The 24,205-nt window shown below is 41.6% G+C and overlaps 1 protein-coding gene across 1 annotated transcript in view; it reads left to right on the forward strand.

Annotated features, from left to right (window-relative positions):
- The window catches only part of LOC149318404 (inactive heparanase-2-like), a 167,040-nt gene that overhangs the window by 114,415 nt on the left and 28,420 nt on the right, over positions 1 to 24,205 (forward strand). Inside the window, exons 6-7 of the mRNA XM_089509612.1 lie at positions 15,180 to 15,227; positions 22,916 to 23,009. Of these exons, the coding sequence (XP_089365738.1) occupies positions 15,180 to 15,227; positions 22,916 to 23,009 (142 nt within the window). The remainder of the gene's footprint in view (positions 1 to 15,179; positions 15,228 to 22,915; positions 23,010 to 24,205) is intronic.

Below are 24,205 nucleotides of genomic sequence, written 5' to 3' on the forward strand. Positions count from 1 at the left end.
TATCACTGCTTCTTTTAAACAAGGTGGAAAACTTCCGTCCATGAGAGGTGCATTAGTAATACATTGCAGCTGAGATCTAACTGCATCTTTTCCCTGGATGACCAGTCAAGAAGGACAGGGACCAATAAGACACATTGTCCTTCTTATTCATGCTAACAGCTTGTCCAAATCTGCAATGAGATCTTTCTAGTTGATCATTTTTCTTTGGATAAAGTGGTAAATGGAGATGTTGAGAAGTTACTTGAACTAATGTGCTGCCTTCAATTGACAAGCTTTCACAACAGTCTTTGGACTAATTCTAATAGATATTTTACATTTTGAATAGCAGTGTGGGTAGTATTATTGATTACTCCTTCTGGTTCCTGAAGTTATTGTCGTTTGTAGGGAAGCTACATTTTAGACAGCCCAGAAAGTGATCATCTACCTATCCTTTTGTTCATTTCTATATTAACTCCTCAACTGTCCCTTCCACCTACAGATGTGCGTGAGGGAACAATAATTATGGGGAAATGCTTAAAGTAGGGGCAGTACAGGTGGCCTGCAGCCGTCCTTTTCATGCTGGATCGGCAGCCCTGCGGCCCCAATCCAGCGTTTTTCCAGACCAAAGATAAGCGGCAAAATGCCACTTTGCTTTGGCCTGGAAAAGGGGTACCCTTGCACCTTAGGTGCCCACTGCACCTCAGCACTAAAGAGGAGAAAGCTGTGCGGTTGCCGCGGGAATGATCTGCTCCCAAAAGGAGCTCCATTTTGGAGCTCCTTATGGCGATGCCACCACGCTGCCATAAGCTGCCTGGGGCGGTGCGGAGCCATCACGCATGTGCCTCGCTGTTTGGACGCAGCCATGCATGATGTCATCAACACATGCCATGTATGGACGGCGTCACTTAAAGGGTTCCAGAACATGTGGTTGCCACGTGCTCCGCAACCCTAATTTTGGCACCAACATGGCACTTTCAGCCCATTTGTTTCAGGCTGTTGTCTCCATCTGTTAAACATTAGTCTAGGATCATCTGAACAGTTCTTACCTTTTCAATGTGTGTGGTATTCACCAACTGAAACTGGTCCAGTGTAATCCTACTTACAGAATCACTAGATACCCCCATTGTCAGCTTCTGGTATAAGGATGGCATCTAAATAGCTCTTATCTGAGAGATTGTATCTATGAAATGATAGTTAAAAGTATGAAAGAGAACTGCAGAAGCTTCTAGAATTAGACTGGGGGGAAGGTACTTGAGATCCCTCACCACCTTGGGTAGTCCAGCTGGATGTGAATTTGCAGATGCAATGCATGCAGAGTAGAAGGCTTTCTTTGTGGCTTGTATTTCTACCTTATAAGTATAGCAATGTTCTCTATATCATATCTTGTCAGATACAAGCAGAGCTTTTGCCATCCACATTCCAGTCTTCGTTCTTCCCATTTCAGCTCCGTGAGGTCTTTTGTATACCAAGGAGCTGTATAGGAGAGGACATTTGTGGGCATCATGCCAATATCTCTAGTCAGATCTTGATTCCATTTATTGACCAGGGTTTCAAGAGGCTTGTTGATGATATCAGCCATAAAACCCTCTAAGGATGCATCTATACTGACAAAAACCTTGGCCTTACTTTGCATTTTTCCAACCTGCAGTGACCCAGCACTGACCCCGTTAATGCCACACACTCACAGACACAGGGAGTTGACACTGACATAACTGGCCACACATTTTCCCTAGCAAACTCTCTGTTTTCCCCCTTCCCAGCATGCATCATCCTATCAGCCAAGTGCCCTTATTACTTACCTGTTGATCTATTGGATCCACTGTGATTGGATGCTTCCTTATACAATCCTCTTTTCCCCTTTTCTATCCCAGTAAGTGAAGGAGGGAATTTTAAATGCACACACACAAGCATACACACACATCCCTGGATGGACATGATGGAGAAAGAAAAATAAAATTTTATTTTATTTATGATAATGGTTCAACTATGAGATAAGTGATGAGGGATTAGATTGGCCTAACCCCCTCTCTCTTCCTCCCCCTGATCAGCATTGTGTCATCTTTGTTTTTACTTCAGTGAACAGAACACAGACATTTCCTCTCCCCCTCTTACAGTCTTGTCCCAATTTGAAGCTGAAGGCTTTCATGGCCGGCATCCATAGTTTTTTGTCCCAATTGTTTGCTTGCTTTTGCAGAGATCTCACAATTCTCCCAATTCTCCCCCATACATACCTTGCAGATCTCCACAAAGAGAGCAAGCAAACTTAATGTGTCTGTATTGAAACCAGTTGGGATAGGCCCATGTTTGTCATGGATGCTATGAAGTCCCAAGCTGCACCTCCATACATACTTTGCAGATCTCCACACAAGACAGCAAGCAAACAAATGATCAAGAGGAAGGATCAGAGGGAAGAGGAGAGATTACACATGCTCCATTCACTGAAGTGAAAACAAAGATATAATAATGCTGATCGGAGGGGATGGGAGACGAAAAACAGTAAAAAACAAACAATGCTCTGGTGTAGGGGAGGAAGATGAAGGAGGTAGCCTGATCTAACCCCTCACCAAGTCACACAAGGTTTGCTGGATCTAACTAGTCATGCCCACCAAAATCACCTCTCATTCCACATCAATGTCACTATGGCACACACGCCACACACATACATGAATATCTGGATTTTCTGTCCAAATCCAGAATAAATCCCTACTTTTTTCCCATCCGAATTAAAGCCCTGAGGCAATGAAAAGGCCTGGATTCGCCTGTATTGTCCTATACAATGAATGTGTGGACAATTCACTGTGAAAACAAGGCGAGACCATTTTATTTGTCCCATGTAGACAAGCTCTAAGGCTTTCTGGAATCCTGAAGGATCCATTGGCCTTCAGGGGGACCATCTTAATAGATCTTTCTGCAGGGACAGATAATAGCCATGATACTGACTCTGACAAGAAAATGATCTGTCCATCACAACTAAGAGGTATTAATCACTTTTGCCCACAGATCCATCTGCACAGAACTGAAAACACCATAAAGGGCATGAGCTACTGAATGTGTCTGTCCTGAAACCAGTTGGGATAGGCCCATGTTTGTCATGGATGTTATGAACTCCCAAGCAGCACCTGACAGACTGGCCTTGAATGTGATGTTGAAGTTGCTCAAGACCAAAAGTCTGGTAAGACTCCAACACCAACTCCAAGACCAGTTCTGTTAGCTCAGCCGGGGAGTCTAATAGGCAGCAGGGTGGTTGGTACACTAAAAGCCACTCTGCTGGGGGACTTAGAATCATAGAATCATAGAGTTGGAAGAGACCCCAAGGGCCATCCATAGAATCATAGAATCGTAGAGTTGGAAGAGACCACAAGGGCTATCCAGTCCAACCCCCTGCCATGCAGGAAATCCAAATCAAAGCATCCCCGACAGATGGCCATCCAGCCTCTGTTTAAAGACCTCCAAGGAGTGAGTGTGTTCCACTATCGAACAGCCCTTACTGTCAGGAAATTCCTCCTAATGTTAAGGTGGAATTTCTTTTCCTGTAGCTTGCATCTATTGTTCTGGGTCCTGTTCTCTGGAGCAGCAGAAAACAAGCTTGCTCCCTCCTCAATATGACATCCCTTCACATATTTGAACAAGGCTATCATATCACCTCTTAAACTTCTCTTCTCCAGGCTAATCATCCCCAGCTCCCTAAGTTGTTCCTCATAGGCATGGTTTCCAGACTCTTCACCATTTTAGTCGCCCTCCTTTGGACACGCTCCAGTTTCTCAATGTCCTTTTTGAATTGTGGTGCCCAGAACTGGACACAGTATTCCAGGTGGGGCCTGGCCAAAACAGAATAGAGTGGCACTATTACTTCTCTTGATCTAGACACTATACTTTTATTGATGCAGCCTAAAATTGCATTGGCCTTTTTAGCTGCCGCATCACACTGTTGACTCATGTTCAACTTGTGGTCTACTTGGACTCTAGATCTCTTTCACATGTTGTCTCCTTAAGCCAGGTGTCCCCCATCCTATATCTGTGCATTTTGTTTTTCCGCCCTAAGTGCAGTACCTTACATTTCTACGTGTTGAATTTCATTTTGTTAGCTTTGGCCCAGCTTTCGTCTTTTCAGGTCATTTTGAATTTTGATTCTTTCCTCTGGAGTATTAGCTGTTCCTCCTAATTTGGTGTCATCTGCAAATGTGACGAGTATGCCCCCAATTCTGTCATCCAAGTCATTGATAAAGATGTTGAATAACACTGGCCCCAGGACAGTCTGTCCCTGGTCTTCAGATTCAGGTACATACATTCAATGTGATTTCAGTTCCCTAACAGGTAATCTGTTCAAGTTAAGATTACCTTTATGGGCCACAGCTACTCCATCCCCCTGCCCACTTTCTCTCACCTGCTCTCTGACACAGTATCCTACTGGGAGAGCCTGAGCCCATATTGGGCCACTATAATCTCCCAGCTAAGTTTCTTTAAAACATTCCAGGTTGGCCTCTTCATCCATAAGGAGGTCATATATTATATTTATTTTGTTTTTGACTGTCCTGGTATTACACAGTAGTAAGGTGAGGTTTTGTGGGTGGCTTGGTTCTCTCCAGGTTCCTGGGATGTTAGGGCAACTGGAAGGTGAGAGAAGAATTAAGCATTTCTCTCTCCCCTACTTCTGTAATGACACTTCATCCTACCATCACTTTCTGTTCCTCTGCCCTCTGCAGCTCGTATTGCCACCCCATTTCCTTTAAACATTACACACAGAAAAAGCAATACCCATAGCAACAATAACTACAAATTGCACAACTCACATACTTCTAACATACAGCAATACAATACAACTTAACACAACTCTCCATTCACTTCAGATTAGTCATGCTCATCTCTTAGACCTTCACCTTGATGTCGCTTCTGTACTCCCATGTATCTTGCTTCCAGCTCCCCTTCATTTAATGTACAATGTGCAGTTACAAGAGGCCAAATGGGCATGAAACAAGCAATGCCCTTTAACATCACCCTTCAACCACTGACCAAGGCCGCTACACTGGGCCTCCTGCACCTCTGCAGGAACAGCAGATGCTTGTTAGGAGCAGGTAGATGGTCCTAGATTGACGTTGTTCTTGACCCTTCACCTAGTGTCTTGTGAGGGCATGGAGGGAAGCATATATAAATCTGGATGGCCCTGTTAGTTGCATGTGGGACATTAAATTCTGAGTTGTGTGCCTATACGTGCCTTCAAGTCACCTGTCGACTTATGGTGACCATATGAATTTCATAGGGTTTTCTTTGAAAGATATATTATTATTATTATTAACCTTTATTTATGAAGCGCTGTAAATTTACACAGCGCTGTACATACAATCTTTTAGTTAGACGATTCCCTGCCCTCGGGCTTACAATCTAAAAAGACATGACACAGAAGGAGAAGGGAGTGGTGGAGGGAAAGGGTAAGAGGTCCAGCAGTTCCTCTCTACCTCCAAGGCCTGGACCAAGGCAGATGGACTGGAGGGAGGGCGAGGCTTCATAATGGATGGTTAATCATTTTCCAGGGAAAATACATACTCTCAAGTAGGATAAAACATATACAGTACATAGCAATACAGGAAATGGTTCAATAAACAGGCACCACAAGAACATCAAATAGTAAGCGACAATTATGCAATGCCTGGGAACGCTTCTCTGAACAGGATGGTTTTCAACTCCGTTTTGAAGCTGGTAAAAGAAGTGATGGCTCTTGCTTGTGGGGGAAGAAGGTTCCAGGAGTGAGGAGCAGCGAGTGAAAAGGGGCGAATCTGGGATGGGGCAGAGGAAATCCTGGGCTGAGACAGGAACCCTTGACTACCAGAACGGAGGGCCCTGGTGGGAAGGTGAGGAGAAAGAAGGTCTGATAAGTAGGGAGGGGCCAGTCCATGGAGGGCTTTAAACGTGGACAGCAGGAGCTTATACTGAATGCGGAAAGGGAGGGGGAGCCAGTGAAGGGATGCCAACACAGGAGAGATGTGGTCAGAGCGGTGGGTGGAAGTGATAATGCGTGCGGCTGAATGCTGAACAGAGATTAAAGGACGGAGGTGAGAAAGAGGAAGCCCAGCCAGGGGGACATTACAGTAATCAAGTCGTGAGATCACTAGGGCATGGACCAGGATCTTGGCAGTAGAGGCAGAGAGATAAGGTCGGATTTTGGCAATATTGTACAAAAAGAATCTACAAGCCTTGGCTGTGGTCTGGATCTGAGGGATACATGACAGAGAAGAGTCAAAGATAAAACCAAGACTGCGGGCTTGCTGGACTGGTTGAAGATAAATGTTGTCCACAGAGACAGAAAAGGAGTGTTGAAGGATGGGCTTAGGAGGAAAGACAAGAAGGTCCGTCTTGGACATGTTGAGCTTCAAACGCCGATGGCACATCCACTGCGAGACAGCTGTGAGGCAAGACGAAACTTGCTGTTCAAGCCTTGGAGAAAGGTCAGGGGCGGAAAGATACAGCTGGGTGTCATCGGCATACAGATGGTAGGAAAAGCCAAAAGAGACAATTAAGAGAATGTGTAAATCCAACAACAATAATCTCTTTGAAGGAAAATTTAGTGGTCCTTGCTGTTCTGGTAGTACACCAGCTCTTTCTTTCTGTTGCAAGGTAAAATGGGCAAGGAGAAAAGGATGACTGAGCTTCTTCAGTATTTGTATTGGAGAAAGAGTTGCAGGAGACACCACTTACCTCCTTCCTGCATTGCAAGTAGCACCTGCCAAAATTATCCTCTTCGAACCCCTTCATTGTATTTGGCTGCTTTACCTTTAGATCATTGGAAAACTCTTCCTGGTTGCAGTCAGGCAAAGTAAAAAAAGTCGACATTCCCCCTCTCCTGCTGCCCATAGTGCCTTCCTGAACAATGAATGTTGTTAGGTAGGCAGCATGTAGGTGTTGCACTATGAACAACTGGCTACTTCTACAAACTAGCTGAATGGTTGCTCCTGGACCACAATCTTGGAGAAGTTAGGTGCATGTGAAGGAATGCATTGGTATAGTCAGTTATTCCTTTTTTATGTGCCTTCAAGTCACCTAGAATTTCATAGATAAGGAATACTCAGAGGAACACACATTCAGCAAGGGGTTGAGAGCTGAACTGCAAGCCTCTCAGGGAGTTCAAATTTTCATTGCATCTGGTGTTTCTGTATCTGTATCTCCATAGTGGTTGGAATACTTAGCACTTGAATAAAAATGTAAACCAGGTTTTGTAGCTGAGAAATTTTAAACATGCATGGGCCCCATATTTTGGGAGGGAGACATTGGGAGACATTGCCCCTATAAATCCACCCCCTTTGAAATAAGATGTGTTCCAGATTTTTCAGCTTAGCTTCTTAGTGTGATATTTCTTGTAAGATGAGCTCAAATTTTATTTTTCTTTGGGTGGTTAAGAGTTGTTATATGGAACAAGCATATAAATGATTACTTTGTTTTGTTTAAGAGAAGGCCTTCAGTCAAGCTCTTGACTGAATGTAGTTTTAGGGAAAGCTGTACAATTCTGAGGCAAAGTATTCAGCTTTTGGTCAGCCTGACCATATAACAAAAAATCCTTTGAAGTACTTATACCAAACACTGGGCCCCACTAACAACGGAAGCCAGAGTAATAAAAACACTCACAACGGGTGAAACTAGGATGAAATGTATTACCAGGCTTTGTTATGTAATAGATGTTTGATCATGTAATACAGATGAACACTCAGAAAAATTGGATTTCATATGGAGAATGCATTAGTGATAACCCTTAATGAGTGCCATCTTTCTAGCTTGTGCTGCATGACAGCTGTATATATCACATGAGTGGTTTAAATGATAAACTGTTTCATTTTGAAGTGTCGCAAAATAACGGTACATTTTAGATTTCCATATTTCTTAAAACTGCTGCACACTTTACATTTCAGATTCACAGAGTACTTCTAAATCCATGGCTGTGAATATCCTTAATTGGGCTATTATGCTATAGACATATGTGTTCATTGTGGGGACAGATCATACAGAGCATTACATATATTGACAGATTTTATTCTGTACAGTCATTGCATTTGTAATCTTGGTCCTCTTTGCTTCAGGGGAAGTGTTATATTGCAGCTTTTCTATTACAACCCTGTGAATTTTGAGGATAAAGAACTTTTAAAAATATATATAATTAACTGTTCCAACATTCTGCGCTGCAACTAGACACGTAGGCACTGTAGTGACACCCAACGAGAGATTCATTTTTGTTGCATAAGTAACAGGCAATAGTATTATGACCTTTAAGTAGATATTGGTCCAAAACACACTGCAGAAATAATCCAGTTTGAGACTGCTTTAGCTGCACTGAGTCAGAGCTCTCTGGCACCAGAGCTCTCTGACAGAGAAGGCTAAATGTCTTACAAAACTACAGTTCCCAGAATTCCCTAGCATTGAGCCAGGGCACTTAAGATGGTCTCAAACGAAATTATTTCTGCAGTGTGTTTTGGACCATTGCTTCTTTGTTGAATCCATATTATGTATGGTACATAGTACAGTGTAAGAATAAAATGCTAGAAAAGCTTTAAAAATATCTAGGAAATCCCTATTTATATAATCATTATCATATTATAAAAATAGCAGGTATATTGTGTGTGTATACCTGTATCCTCTCTGTAATATATAACAGCCATGCTATTCTTTTTTGTCCATAAGCATTTGCTGCAGGAAGTCCCATACCATTATGTCTGCTGCTAGCATAAAGTTTAGTGTGGGTCTTCCATATTACACTGTTGCACATGGTATACAGATGTGTGTACCCGCTTCTTTTTTTGTAATGCATGAAGCAGACTTTAGCTCGCCATCCAAGATCTGGGACAATTCCTTCCCCATTTGCTAGTCTGTATCCTACTTGACTGATGCATAAGCTACACTCTGTAGACTGATGTGCTCTTTTTAGTAGATATATGACAAACAGGGAGGGAAAACAGATGTGGGTCATGGGAGAAAGGCACACATCAAAGAATAACTATCAAGTACTGAAGAAATCTCATGAGGTCCTTACAATTATGTCTGAGCCCTAGTTGAAGAAAGAAGTCTCAGAAGAATAGAGAAGGGCAAATATATAATGTCTATATTTAAGAAGCACAAAGGAGAAGCTAAGGAATTATAGACCCATTAGTTTGACTTTTATACCCTGGAAGTTACTAGATCAGGTTATAAATCAATCTGTTTTAAGCACCTAAGGGAAAACAGTATAATTGCTAGTAGCTGGCATAGATATATGAAGATGACAATAGGGAAAACCAACCAAGCAGACTTTTGGCAGGAACTGTTCTAGTAGATTAGGCTAGTAAAGTGACTATATCTTAAATTTAGCAATGCATTTGATGTCATTCCACAGTTGCAAAATAGAAATACAGGTAGGAGGAAATATTGTCAGTAGAAAACTATGGGGCTGTACAGACTGCTCCAAAAGAGCGGCCTGCAGCCACCGGTTTTTGCCCCACGTGGAGGCTGCACCAATCAAATGGCGTGACCTCCGGGAGACATAAAAAGAACCCCCCCGGCGGATTCTTTTTGTGCTGCTCACGGGGCGCCATTACTGTCCTCACACGCACTGATGATGTACGCACAGCGCAGCGCCGTTTGGATGGTGAGCCACGTGTACATCATCATGGTGTCCCCCCGTGCGAACGGGAGCGAGCCATGATGGTGCCCATTCGACGCAGCAGGGCTCGGGAATATGTGGACATTCCGCTCTCCCAAGCACTAAAATTGGCCTTAGGATGGCGCTTTGCACCAATCTGTACCAAGAGCAAGAGGTACAAGATGGAAATGGTTGATAAGCTTTCTCAGATCAACATGCAACATCTTGCCCACTTATTTGCATTATCAGTACTTGGGTAGATGAATTATCTGGTCCAGTGCTTGTCAAACTAGGTCTTTATTGTAGCATAAACACCATGCTGCCACTTCTGTAGTTTTTTTTTTTAATCTACTAAACTTTTAAAATGAATTAGTATTAAGAGGCTTGGTTCCTCATAGAGCACGAAATATCACCAGGTAGTGTTTGTCATGTTACGCATGACATGATCCTGCTAATATAGGAGAAACATAAATTGAGAAGTGATTCTTACTTATGTTCTCCTCTTCCTAATGAATTTACTATGTAATGCAGATGCTTCTCTGCTCATACTACCTGACTTTGGTCTACTACGAGTAATATCACCTTCCTTGTTTGATATCACAGAGCTGAGACTGTGTCTAACAAATCTGCAAAGTACACAGAACTGAGAGGGGATTCAGATACTCTGAAGACTAAAAATATGGTAATCTTTAAAGCAGTCATATTAAACTGGACAGCTGGGTGGGAAACAATTCTACACAGGCAAACATAAAGTATTACCTATTAGAAAACAGGAAATTTAATCTCAGTAGGTGAAACTACAAATGGGACAAAAATTATGATCTTTTAAAAATCCTTGTACTGAAATAGAGCAGTAAGCAAGGCAATGTGATTGCAAATTTAGACAAATGCCATCTTAAAATGCTAGGAATAATAGGATCATACTGCTTTGCACTGCTTTGGCATCTCTTAAAACATTGCCCCACCTTCTTTCAAACATGTAGATAAAAATAATAAAAGAGCAGGGCCAAGCTGTAAAGATTATTATGGTTGGTATGCAGTAAGTAGGAAAAACATGGAAAAGCAAAAAAAAGAAGAAAAAAAAAGATTGTATTTAGCCTAAAAGAAAATGAGTACTCCTTTTACATTATAACTGGTGGAAGTGAATGTTGTCAGGTATAAGATGATAAATACAGTAATTCTACTTGCTAACATTTTTGGTAGTTTATTTTATATATCATGCAGTGGTCTGTATAATATGTATAGAAAGTGTATATGGAACACACTTTATTTTAAAATGATACACTGAAGTAAAACAAAGCATGATCTCCCCACCCTAACTGAAAAAAAGAAAAGAAAATGTCTACATTTAAGTACTATTTTTTTAAAAAAATTGCTGATGCTGAAATTCTTCATGCCTTTAATTTAAAGTCAATTTTTCAAGATTACAAATTAGTCTTCTATTTTGCATTACACCCAGACTGAATGAATATGTGCAGAAAAGACCATGTACAAATCACTGCTGGGATGTTTTGGCAAACTACCATAGCATGTTAATTACCTCTGTCTTTGTCATTTATCCAGACAGCAAGGAGATAAGGATTGCATTAGAAGACTGAACAAATTGTGCAGTCTTTTCTGCAAAGTTGAAACGGCTGAAATGAATAAATATTCTGTCTGCCTCCTTGAGAGTAATCATTGAAATGAGGCATCAGTGCTAGAAAATCAGTACTGTAGTTATAAAAGCAGAGTATGGAGAACACTGAATCCCAGTTGCTCTAGCTAGCTCATGTTGAATACAGTGATGGCAGTTGAATCTCTGTGCCATGAGCACCTTTCATTCCAAACATTTCTTCCTTGCCCAGCCTTGTGTTACCTTACCTTGCCTTTTAATGAAAAAAGAAAAGCCATGAGGGACTACTAGTTTGATTAGAGTGGGAAGTACAATGGGAAGGAAAGCGTTTCCTTCTGTGCCATTTACCCAAGGAAAATTCCCCGCACACCTCAGTCCAACTCCTCTTTGCCTTCAGGGTGAATTTGAGTCAAAAAGCTATAACTAGCATGCATGCAACACAGATACATACACAAATATGCATGTTTACCTAACATTGTTCTTTTATGGGGCCTTTTTCCCTATTAATTTTGCTCAGTACTTAATTTGGTGTAGAAGTCCAGTTCTTTCAGAACTGCAACTAATGTTTTGCTCTTGCTACCGCATGGCTTTCACAGTACTGGAGAATATGTGAAAACAAGTGGGCTAGTCGAAGGCTTTCATGCCGGCTGATGCTGGCCAACACAGACAAGGAACTGCTTTCACTCCACCTCAGCATCAGTCAAAAGATGAACACTCAAGACTGGGACAAAACTGACAGCCTCACCTACAGGAAAATGGAAAAAGATATGGCAGATCACACCACAAGACAAAAACAAAAATTCACCAAATGCCATATGAACCAGCTGACACCCGCACTGGATACATCACAGACTATCATCAATCTCACACAGTTTTAAAAAAAGGTTTTTTTAAAAAACCTATTCTTTTGCAGTGCAACTCCCCAAATCCCCAGCCAGCTTAACCACCAGCCACTGCTGGCTGGGGTATTTTAGAGCTGCAGTTTTAAAAAGTGACTTCTGTAATTTCAACAAATGCCACAAGCACCAGCTGAAACCCTTGCTGGACACATCACGAACCAATATCAGTCTGACAGAGTGGCCACTTTCAAAAGAAAAAAACATCCATCCTGCCCAAAGGAGACAACTTTGGGGTTTCCACCACCAGAATCTCAGGTTGAATCCGTCCTCTGCCATCTCCCAGAGGAGGAAGCGGAAGAATTAAAAAGAGAAACAGCAAGGATTCTGTGCAAGGCAAAACCGTCATCCAGCAACATAACCAAAAAAAAAAAGGGGGGGGAGCCTCCAAAAATCTCAGTTCGGATCCAGAAATCATAATTTTCCCAGCAGAGAAAGGCAATGCCACGGTAATTATGGAAACAGAACAGTACAACAAAAAATCAAGGAACTCCTGGATCCTGAAATATATAAAAAATTGAAACAAGACTTGACCAACAAAATCACCAGGAAAATGAAGACCTTGATCAAGAACTTCTTAATTCAGCCAACCACACACCAAAGTGTAGGCAAATCTGAGGCTCTCCCACCAAGATTGTATGGATTTCCCAAGATCCACAAGGATTCCCTTCCACTCGGATCCATAGTGAGCAACATTGGATCCCCCACATATGACTTGGCTAAATTTCTGGTCACACAGTTACAAATCCATATAGGGAAAAACAAACAAACAAAAACCCCAAACCCATTACATCAAGGACTCAGTTCACTTCAAAGAAAAATCTTGAACTCAAACCTGGAGACATACTAATCCGCTTTGATGTGGTCTCCCTGTTCACCAAAATCCTTAGAATAGACACTATGGCACTCATCTGACAAATTTTTCTGGAAGACATCAGAGCCCGGTTCAAGCATTGCCTCACCACAAGTTACTTTCAGTGGGACAATGGATACTGTGAGCAGAGAGATGGGGTAGCCATGGGAAGCCCTCTGAGCCTTGTGATAGCAAACTTTTGCATGCAACACTTTGAAAGCAAGCCCTGGAAACAGAACCAAAAAAAAAAAAAAAGAACGAAGCCCACAACATGGTTCCAATATGTGGATGACACTTTCACCATGTGGAGCCACGGAGAAGATCTGACTGTGTTTCTGAAAAAAAAGTATCTGTGAACCCCATTTCCTAGAAGATGAATTGAAGCACCTAGGCTGGGTTCTACAGGCTAATGGTTACTCCACTTCAGACATCAGAAGAGCTGCCAGACCCAGAAAACCCATACAAGTGAAGATAAACAACCACCCAGAGGGAAGGTATTTTTTTACCATACATCAAATGAATCACAGACACAATAGGAAAACTGGTGAGGAAACACAACCACCAAATGATCTACAAACCAACCAAGAAAATCCAGCAAATCCTGTGCTCAGTAAAGGACAGGAGAGACCCTCTCATAGCAGCAGAAGTTTACCACATACCATGTAGCTGCTTACAAGTCTACATAGAGACCACCTAACAAAGTGTTCAAACACAAGTCAAGGAACATGAGAGACACTGCAGACAGGGTCAGTCAGAAAAATCAGCAGTAGCAGAACATGTTATAAACCATCCTGGGCTTAAAATGCTATTTAAAAACACTGAAATTCTGGACCGTGCCAACAACTATCAGGTCAGAATGCACAGAGAAGCCATTGAAATCCACAGACACCTAAACAACTTTGACAGGAAAGAAGAAATCCTTAAAATAAACAAAGTTTGTGTACCAGTCCTGAAAAACACCAAATCAAAATCCAGCAAGTGCAAATGAAAACCACCCAGGGTCAGGGCAGTTCCCCAGCAGACAATGAGTCACTAATTAAATAGACATTCTGAGGCCTTGCCATTCAACAATTGATAAACACACAGATTAACACAGGGGTAGGCAACCCTTTTGAGCCGGGGGCCGGGTTGCTGGCCCTCAGACAACTGGGGGGCCGAAGCCCAAAAAATAAATAATTAAATAATTTTTAAAAAATTAAATAAATAAATAAACCGGGACAAATGTAGGACAAAATTTTCAAATGGAGGGCTCTTTTTTTAAAAAAATGGAGGACACGGGAAAAAATTTGCTGATTTTTAAAAAAATGTTAAGATAAATGCATGTTTCTGAGACTTCTATAGACAATTGCCCCACCATGCCCCTCGCGCGAGACGCCAAAGGCCCCGGCAGCAATCGGCAGCAGGACCGGGCTGGGGCCGGTCCCAAGGCCTCGCTGGGCCACATTCGGCCCGCGGGCCACAGGTTGCCTACCCCTGGATTAACATGTAAATCACTTCCTCTCAACCAAGGGTCACACAGTGACCCTTGGCATCCATAGCTCAAAAAACCTATAAACCTATAAAAAAAACCCTATGGATGCCAGCCATGAAAGCCTTCAACTTCACATTTGTAATCTCTGTTTATTGCCCTGTCCAATACTTGGCCTCTCTGCATTCCTTGGCTTCTACTACCCCAGTCACTGCCAAATCAAAGCATAACATTATTATGAAAATTTGGATGACATATTCAGACCCATGCAGAACTTGAACTGCCTGGATTGAGGAAAGTGTATAAAACTGATTGGCCTAGTGTTGGTTAGAAACCATGGAGGGAGGGAGGAAAAAATTGCAGCCAGCAAAGGAGCTTGGGAAGCCTGATTCGAAGGCAATCCAAGGGCAACCGAGACATGCGTTCTATTCTGCCAAATTCGAATTGAATGGAACTTTGGAATGGAACAGGATTTGTAAATTCTGTATTTCCCCGAATTTACACATCTCTCGGTTGAACCTGGACTGAGTTCAAATTGACCTAGCATTGACTTTGATTACGTGTGATAACCTCTCGCACAATAACGTGAATCTGCATGATTGCATCCGGGATCACACTGCATTGACCTTCCAATGCCCCCCGTGTGATAACAACCATAGTATTGAGAAGGAGAAAGCATGAATGTTGTACTCAGGCTCGCCCGGAAGTGTTTGTGTACCTGCAATGCATGGAATTCTCTCATGGCCAAAGGCTAACCCATTTTCTGTATTTCACAGGTTCATGAAGGTGGCAGGGAACACAGTGGATGCTGTTACTTGGCAACAGTAGGTATTTTTCTCATTTGCCATTTCTTTGCAGTATTACTAACCCAATAAATAAGAAGCAATTTGGGTGGGAGACAAAGACTGGGCCTTGTGTCAGCATGACACTCTTAAAACAATGGGGAAAAAGAAAAAGGCATTAAGCAGCCTTCTTTCACTTGGTGTCCTCTAGGTGTTTTTGTGCACAACCACTGGTCATGTTGGCTGGATCTTATGGGAGTTATAGTCCAAAACATCCTGGAGTGTACCTGTTTCAGGAAAGTTGCTCAATAGCCAGTCCTCCACATTTTGTTTTGAGTTTGTTCTGGAACTAAAGTGGTTATTTGGAAAGGATAAACTCTTGGGAGGCAGCAGAAGTGTGCAAGAAGTCAACTATATTCTACTAGCAGTTCACCACATTCTTCTTTCTTTTCTTTTCTTTTCTTTCTTTTGCCATCATTTAAGCCCTCCTGAAGGTCCTCATCTATCCCTGTTACTCAATTCACTACTTTGGGGTGGTTAGAACTGATTTCCCCCCCCCCCTCCCCCATCTTTTTTTGAAAAAATAAGCTGCACACAAGGTACAGGCCTATTTTCAGAAGCTAATAGCTCCCAGAGAAGCATCAGTAGCTTTGTAAGCATCAGACACACACTGTTTCCAGGACCTTTCCAGCAGTGGCCTTAAATGCTGAGATTTTTTTTTGGAGTAAATGTAAGGCAAAATAGGGAGTGTTAATTTTCATCACAGCGGTGAACTGGGTTTTGGGGGAAACCAAGTTAGACTGTGGACCTAAAGAATTTGCCTACTCTTGCCATTGACTAAAGTTCAGAATAGGTTGAGAATGATTATTGCTAACCACTGGATTAATAATTTTATACTGTTTTAATGTGATTATTATTATTATTATTATTATTATTATTATTATTATTATTTGTCTTTACATTTTTATTGCTTGGTTTTAGTTGATTCTTTTTGATAGCTGCCTGGGAGAAAGGTGACACATTTAATTAAGATAAAAGAAAAGAAAAGAATAACTCCAAAAGATAAGTCCAGCCCCTGTCATGTTTCAATTACAATTCAGATAAAGGTGGCATTCAGTCAGGTAAAAGGATAAAGGACTTTATCACACATGGCTTTTAAACTAACACAAAAATTTGATAATAGCATCTTTGGTGATATGTATCACACAATGCCGTCTGCCTCTCATTGTTGCCTTGGTAAGCTTGCACCTTCCCATTGGCAGAAAAACCTGTCAATAAGCTGCTATAGCACTAATCCTCAGGTGCGGTAAATACTCTCATAGCAGTTCCAGAATTGCATGCTCACATGGTGTCCATGTCTCCCCATCCCCCATCTCCTTTGCTATTCTAGACTATCCTTTCTTGTTTTGTGTTTTTATTTTTATTTTTTGTTAAACTATACTTGCATAACTTTGGAATTGCATTTAAACACACACACACACATGCACACGCACAAATGAAAGTCATGCCGGGTAGGGCAAAGGGCAGGGAGATGGGGTTAAGGACAAGGATGGAAGAGAGCACAAGGGACCAGCAACAGCCTGATCATACTAATGAAGGGATATGTGGTAAGGAGTGTTCACTGTATGTATGCACTACCTTCATTAATGTGATTGTGGCGAGAATAGAAAGTGGTGTGATAAACTGCATAGTCTCTATCAGACTACACAATTACAGCAATTTGATACCAGTTTCATTGCCATGGCTCCTTCCTATGGAATTCAGGGACTTTCGTTTGGTGAGGTATTTAAAATTCTCTGTCAGAGAGCACTAGTACCCCCATTAGACTACAAATACTAGCATTTGACAGGATGTAGCCATGGCAATTAAATAGGTATTAAACTGGTATAACTCTTACAGTTATGTAGTGTGGAAGAGACACACCATTAGCAGTTAGCCAGTGTTTTCTGTTAGGGTAGAGCCATCGATTCCCCACCCTTGCAGTAATAATAATAATAATAATAATAATAAAAGCTTTATTTCTAGCCCGCCTTTCCAAAGATCAAGGCGGGTTACAATGGTGGATTTTGCAATCCAACAACATACAATTTACAATAAAAACATTGTCAGAAATTTACAATTACATTATATAAAACGACAACAATAACAATTCCAAGCTAGCAGCAATTGTAACAACGGTAAGGGGGAGAGGGATCACAACAGGGCTATTGGGGGTATGCCTGTTTGAAAAGATATGTTTTCAGCCCTTTTTTAAATTGGGCTAGGGAGGGGGTCGAGCGGAGCTCGTCGGGGATTGAGTTCCAGAGCTTAGGGGCCGAGGTGGAAAAGGCCCTTTGTGTAGTGATGGCTCATCTAGCATCTGGAACTCTTAGGAGATGTTTATCACCCGATCTGAGAGTGCGGGGCGGGTTATATGGAGAGAGGCGGTCCTCTAAGTACCCTGGGCCCAAGCCATTTAGGGCTTTATAGGTGATAACCAACACCTTATATTGTGCCCGGAAGCGAATAGGCAGCCAATGTAGATCTTTAAGTACCGGTGTTATATGGCTGGCCCTGGAAGATCCAGTGACCAGTAGAGGGATGATATGTTCTGAGAGCTCAGTTTTGTGTGTGATTTCCTCATGAATGATTTGTTGCTGGAGCATTCTTGGTTCTTCCCAGGATAAGTCCTCTTTAATCATGACGTATGTGAAAATCTTAGTCGTGATCGCATGACTGTCCAAGGAAAATGCCTGTTTAAACCTGTGATTTTTCCCATGTGATAAACTCCATAAAAGGACACTTTGCCTATCTCTGTTCTTCACTCTTCTCTCAAGATGAATATAGTGGTATATCAGTTCAACTCTCAAATGTGCTTGCATTGTGATTGTTACAATAACCTCTTTAAAATGGCCTAAATCCAGAACTGTGGGAATCTGAGATAACACCTGGAACAGAAATCAGCTTATGGATTTTCAAGGATAAGAGAGTAACCAAGTGTCAGTGTTGGGGAGTGAGAGAAACTGCACCCTATATCTGTGGCCACACAAATACTATCTGGTCCAAGATCTGCAGTGGAAAAGTACCAGTTTCTTTGCCGGTGAGAAAAGTGGGGTGGATGGGATGAATAGAAAATAGTTGGTGGTAGTGGTAGTGCTTTAATTCCTAGCAGACGTTCCTGGAGCAGGAGGAGATTCGGAAATTCCTGAGTGTTGGGAAGTGGCTTTAATGCAATTAACTGAAATAAAAGGAGGGGTCAGATAATGGGGCAAAGGTTCTTCAGCCATAAAGTGCAGTAAAACAAAAACAGATGGGCTGAAGCTCATTAAATCCTCTCTGAGGCTAATGGGTCTGGCCCACTAATTGGGGATGCTGTTTGAAAAAGGTACCACATAATTCTGCTAAGTGTATCAAGCAGCTGGCATCCTCAGTCCTCAGAGGTGGCTTGATTATTGTTCTCTCCTTGATGATATAAGCTGGGGTTTTGTGAACATCTGTAGGCAGTGATGGTTGCCAAAAATATCTAGGGTCCCAGGAAGGCACTCACAAATTTCATTCAATGGGGGAATTGATTTAGCACAATAGGGAGCAGTGAGAGGGCCAGAGTAACTCTAGCTGGGATTTTCAGCCTATGTCTATCAGTTCCAAACCCAAAGCCCCAGAGGCTTAATGCTTTGGGTTGATAGGATAGACTACTTTGTCCTTGACCTTCAAGAAGAAATGCATGTGGCAGGGGATTGGGAAAAAGCAATATCCACAGCCATTAAGTTACATGGGTCCTTTACACATGTCCCCAGATCTGTGTGAGTACTCATGAGAAGTTCACTTAAAGATCATCATGAACTTTCTAGGTTCATGCTTTTTGGCCTCTCTGTAATTTCTATTATGAAAAAATATAACAAAATATTTGTACCCCAACATAATGTGGGGTATGCAGGATATAGTAACACAAGCACCAAGAAGGTACATGGTAAGTAATGCATGGTAAGATGGGATGTTACATGCTTTTTTTTTTTTACCATTATGTAAATTGGATTTCTGTTGTTGCTATAATATGTTGAGGGACAGAATGTTTCACCCCAACTTGGAGAGAGTTGCTAAAGACAAAGATTCTACTTCCTGTTCTTTATGGGAGGCACAAGTAAATTGTCTGCTACAAAAGGTGAGGCAAGATGAAGCAATTCAGTATTAGCAAGACTAGGACTGGGTTCACACTAACAATAAATAAATAAATAAATAAATCCATCCATACTCACTTTGATTCCGGTACTGTTAGAACACATGATCTTTTCACAGTAAAAGTGCTTCTTTTGGGTTTTAATGCAATTTAGAAAAACTCACTTTTTACTCTGCAGTTGGTTATTCCTTTTTGTTTTTCTTTTCCAATATGGGTCTTGCCGGATCGATGTGGCACTGAAAGCTGGGGTAGCTGGGAGACAGGACAGATTGTGGGTGGCATCCTCCATCCATCAAGCATTTCACAGTTCTTTGCTCCTTCGAGGTGGATCTGCTCAAGAAACAAAGCCAGACCTCTGTTCACCTACCAGCATAGATTCAAATCAAAAGTTTGTTTCCATCTCAAAGCAAAGCCCAGGGGTTCCTTTCCCTGCTTCTGAAAAGTCCTGGCCATCAGAAGTACTTGGTAACAGGGAACAGAGATGGGGACAAGAGAAACAGTGCCAGCCAAACACCATACTGAGAAGACAGAGCTTATTCTGTAGAAATCAAACTTAATTCAATTAAGCATTCAGAGTGGAAAGGGAAGTGAAGGAAGAAACATTTTGGTTTGGTTTTTTTTTTCCTTTCCCCATTTCCTCAGGGCTGCCTATGTTAAGAGACATTTAAAGTTCCCTCTCTTACTCTCTGGGGCACAAAAGGGAAAGAGGATTGGATGAGGAAGCCATCTAATGAGAGTGAGTGGGTGGTAAAACAGAAAAACCAGGAAAGGCTATTGGTTGATACATTTGTATATGATGGGAAAGTGCATGGAAAGAAATACCCTTTTGCATTGATGTTAATTCGGCTAGGGGAAACGTGTGGCTATCAATGCAATTTGAATCCAGATTTTTACAAGACAGTGTTGTGTAAATGGGATGAGATCTGGGCAAAATACTGTGCACTGGATCTGGATTATTTTGCTAATTCAGCCGTTATTGCCTTATCTCTGCCAAAGGTTTTATAGATTCATATCACAGCTGACTGATAGACTGAACAAGGGCAGCATCTTCCTGCACAACTTGGTGTGAGTTGCCCTCCATGTTCAATCCACAAGCTAACCCTGTTTAAAACCATATTGTCAGAGGGACCAAAAATTAGCTTGTCCAGTTCACTGTCCAGAAATAAAATGATCCACTTGCCAGGAAGCTTTCTGTCTTACCAACACAGAATAGGCTATGTGAATTGAGGAGTGGGGTGATGGTCGGAATAAAGAACTCCATATGACTCCAAGAAAGAGAACACTGTTATGAAAAATCATATTTAAATAAATAATTTTTAGATTGATAAGTTAAAAACTTTTTGATCAATTAAAAGGGCACAGCTGACTTACCAGGCAATAATACCTATTTTCATCATGTACGAAGGGTACTTAGTTGTTGCATATACAAGCCAATAAAAAAACCTGTAGATTAATGATTTATAGATACAAAGCAATGTGTTTCAGCCTGTACATGCTCCCAAAGGCCTTCTTCTGGGGATTTTTAAAGTTCAGAACTTTCTGAAACCGGAACTCTCACACTCTTTACTAGACAAAAAGAAGTTTAATTTCAAACAGCCCCTGAAATAGATCTTTGAGAGCATATACATGTTGAAATGCATTGAGATTTTTTTATCAATAGACCATTCATCCATTGAGTACCTAGGAACATAACTCCAGGTTTTTCCCCAAATGTGGTAACAAGCCCTTAGTCCTGCATATACTCTGTGTACTGTAGCACCATCGTTTAAACCCAATGATGCTAGATTTTTCACTAGCAAATTCCTCCTGATGGAACACAAGCAGAAGAACCACAGATATTTTCAGCTTAATAGTAAAATGAGAAAGAAAACTCCCATGTTTTCTTGGGAGAACCAATACTTCATAGGAGTTTATCACATGGGAGGAATTTCTCTTAATTTCGAATGAAAGGAAGTGGGTTCAGAATGCATTCACATGAATTCGCTAGTTCAGAGAATTTATGTGAATTCGAATTGCATTTGAACTGACTTCCCACTGCCCAAAAATAGCTTGCCATTGCCCGAAATTGCGTGTGGTAGTCTATCATGCAATAACATGAAACCCCATGATTGCGTTCAGACTGACTTTCCATTGCCCGAAATTGTGTGTGGTAGTCTATCACACAATAACATTAAACACCATGATTGCGTTCAGATTGCCATTGGATTATACTTCCAATTTCCCTTGCCTGATAACGTCCATAGCATTTTGTTTTCACATCCTATTCAAAGCATTTCTAACCTAACATCTAAATCCTTCATCACTTTTCTGGCTACAGTATTCTGCTGGCTTTGTCAATCAGCTGATCAGGTTGCCTCTGAAATGATTCTACTGCTATTTACCCTTTTTGTCATTAATTAATTAATTGCTGTACTTAAGAGATCACTTTTCCCTTAGAAAGCTCAAAGTAGCTAATAGGGAACTCTAATGATGGAGAACCGCATGTGTTCAGTGTGTGATTTCTGTAACACTGGTGTCTCTTCTGGGTCTGCATAGTATTATTAAATGAACCCTGCCAGGCCAGGATATGAAGAAAATAGCAGAGCTGGGAATAATGTACCTGTAATAGGTTACCTTTGGAGAGGTAATAAAAGCATAATGAAGACATACTTCAAAAGTTATGTGATGAGTAGGTCTGAACAATGCTTGGCTGTATGTATAATCAGTAATATTTTCAAGTTATGTTTTAAGGATGTTTTAGGCATTTCCAGAAGCATTCTCAGTGGAACTTCTGAAATGAGCAATGGGACAAGTGATGTAAAAAGTTAATAAAAAGTCTTAAAATTGTAACACTACAGTAGCTTTGGAGGATTTTGTATCAAGTTACATAACAGAATTATTTTTTAAAAGTAAATTGCCGTGCTCTGGGCAATAGCTGTATCCTGCTGTGAGGCTTTAGTGACTACTACTGAGAATTACATTGCCTCTCAAACTTGAAAGCATATTGTTCACTGCCCTTCTTACACATGCCTGGTTCTGTCTCTAAACAGGTCGGTGAAGTTAGCATAGTTATACATGATCTATTAATTATACTACTGATCTGAGCAAAAGGACTTGACTGATTGACCAGGCTGGAGAGTAGGGATATCTTTGTGTTTGCTGATTTTCCACTATTTATTTAACAATGGCTATGGTACTAGGCACTATGAAACACAGAAATATGTTCCTGGCCAAAGAGCATGCTTACTTTGATAGATGGATGAGATGGAAGACAGGAGAGATTTGGTATTAACAAATTTGTAGTATAGGTAGAAGTGCAAGTACAGGCAAGTGTGAGAAAGACTTTATGAAGAGAATAGTCATGGTGGAACTCAGGAAAAGCAAATGATGAGGTGTATGTTCTGTGTTAGAAGGCACAGAAATGAGAGTAATAGGAAGTAGTGGAAGTTGTCAATAGCAGCTAATATAGAACATAAAGCAACAATTTTGGGGACCCCAAAATGTGGGCATCTGAGGCGCGGTCCCTAGCCAGGGTGAGGGAGAGCACATAAGTTGCAGCCCCTCTCTGACTGTTGCCTTCTCGTTTTCATTCCAGTTACTACCTTGATAGCCGAGTGGCCAAGGTGACGGACTTCCTGAAAACGCGCCTGTTAGACACACTCTCTGACCAGATCAGGAAAATCCAGAAAGTGCGTGAGTGAGAGGGATGGCTGGGGCAAGAGGGCAGCATGTCTAAGGGCGGGGAGCTTCTAAGAACTCTGGATTATGGAACATGGGTTTGAACACCCAGAGCTAGACAGGCCTAGGGAGGTTTCCCTTCGGTCTGACCTGGCTTACAAAGTCTTACAAAGAATCTAGCTTTCTGGTTAAGCCAAGGGAAACTGGGAAAGGTGTGGAGTTATGCAGGGGATTCCTAGTGGACAATAACAGCTAAAATTCTGGCAAGATCCTTTCTTACGGTGATACTGGGAATGGACAAGCTTGAGGGAACTCTAGTCCAGAAAAGCAACTTTTCCAGGAGCATCTGTTGTGGAGTGAGACAGGCCATAAAGGTGTCAAAATACCTGGCAGGGTATGGTGGTACCTGCATGGCAGGCTGATCAAGATGGAGGGAAAGAAGAAAATAGGCCTTTGGAGAACAAAGGAGAAATCAGATGGAGTCTTTCAATGGACCACTGTATACCATGGGGATTTTTTATTTCCTTGCTTCCATGTTTGTTTCTATGATTCATTAGTTATCCTACAGCTCATAGTTCTCAGGGCAAAATGTACAATATAAGGAAGCATGGTGAACTTTCCTATGGAGCTTATCATCCATGGCTGTGTTTCTAATGAGGCTCGAATGTTTGATCCATTACTGACTAATACCAAACTGCATCTGTTTTATAAGAAGCCAACTTTTTGTCTTGATGTGCAGCAGGATTTTCAACTGGGCTATCAGGCAAATCCTAACAAGAGATGAGTTATTCTGCTAAGAGAGTTGCAAGCTTCCCAACAGAAATATTAGGCCAAGTGCCATTAGTTCAAATGATGAGCCCCGTTCTCACTCTCCCTCATTTTATTGCTTCAACACATTGCCTTCAGGTAATGAAGCAAGCCCTGGCAAGTAGCCAAACCTTCCAGGCACAGTGTCAGCGCTCCTGTGCTCAGGCAGAAAGGGTTGTAAGCTGGCATCCTCAGTCCTTTTTGCTCACTGATGCCCTTTTGTTTGCTGGCGCCGTCATGTCCTAGACATATCTGTTCTGCCAAGATTTGTCTCATGTTACGAGGGCATTTCCCAGGCTGGGATCTCTGATGCCAGGTTCATATCTCAATTTCACCACTTCAGATGCTCAGGAAAGTATCAGGGGCCCGATGGGTCTTGGAGTCAAGGTCGTGTGGGAAA

This window comes from Sceloporus occidentalis, unplaced genomic scaffold, assembly GCF_023333645.1.
Source record: "Sceloporus occidentalis isolate IW3139 unplaced genomic scaffold, rSceOcc1.0.p SCAF_2, whole genome shotgun sequence".
NCBI classification, from domain to species: Eukaryota; Metazoa; Chordata; class Lepidosauria; order Squamata; family Phrynosomatidae; genus Sceloporus; species Sceloporus occidentalis.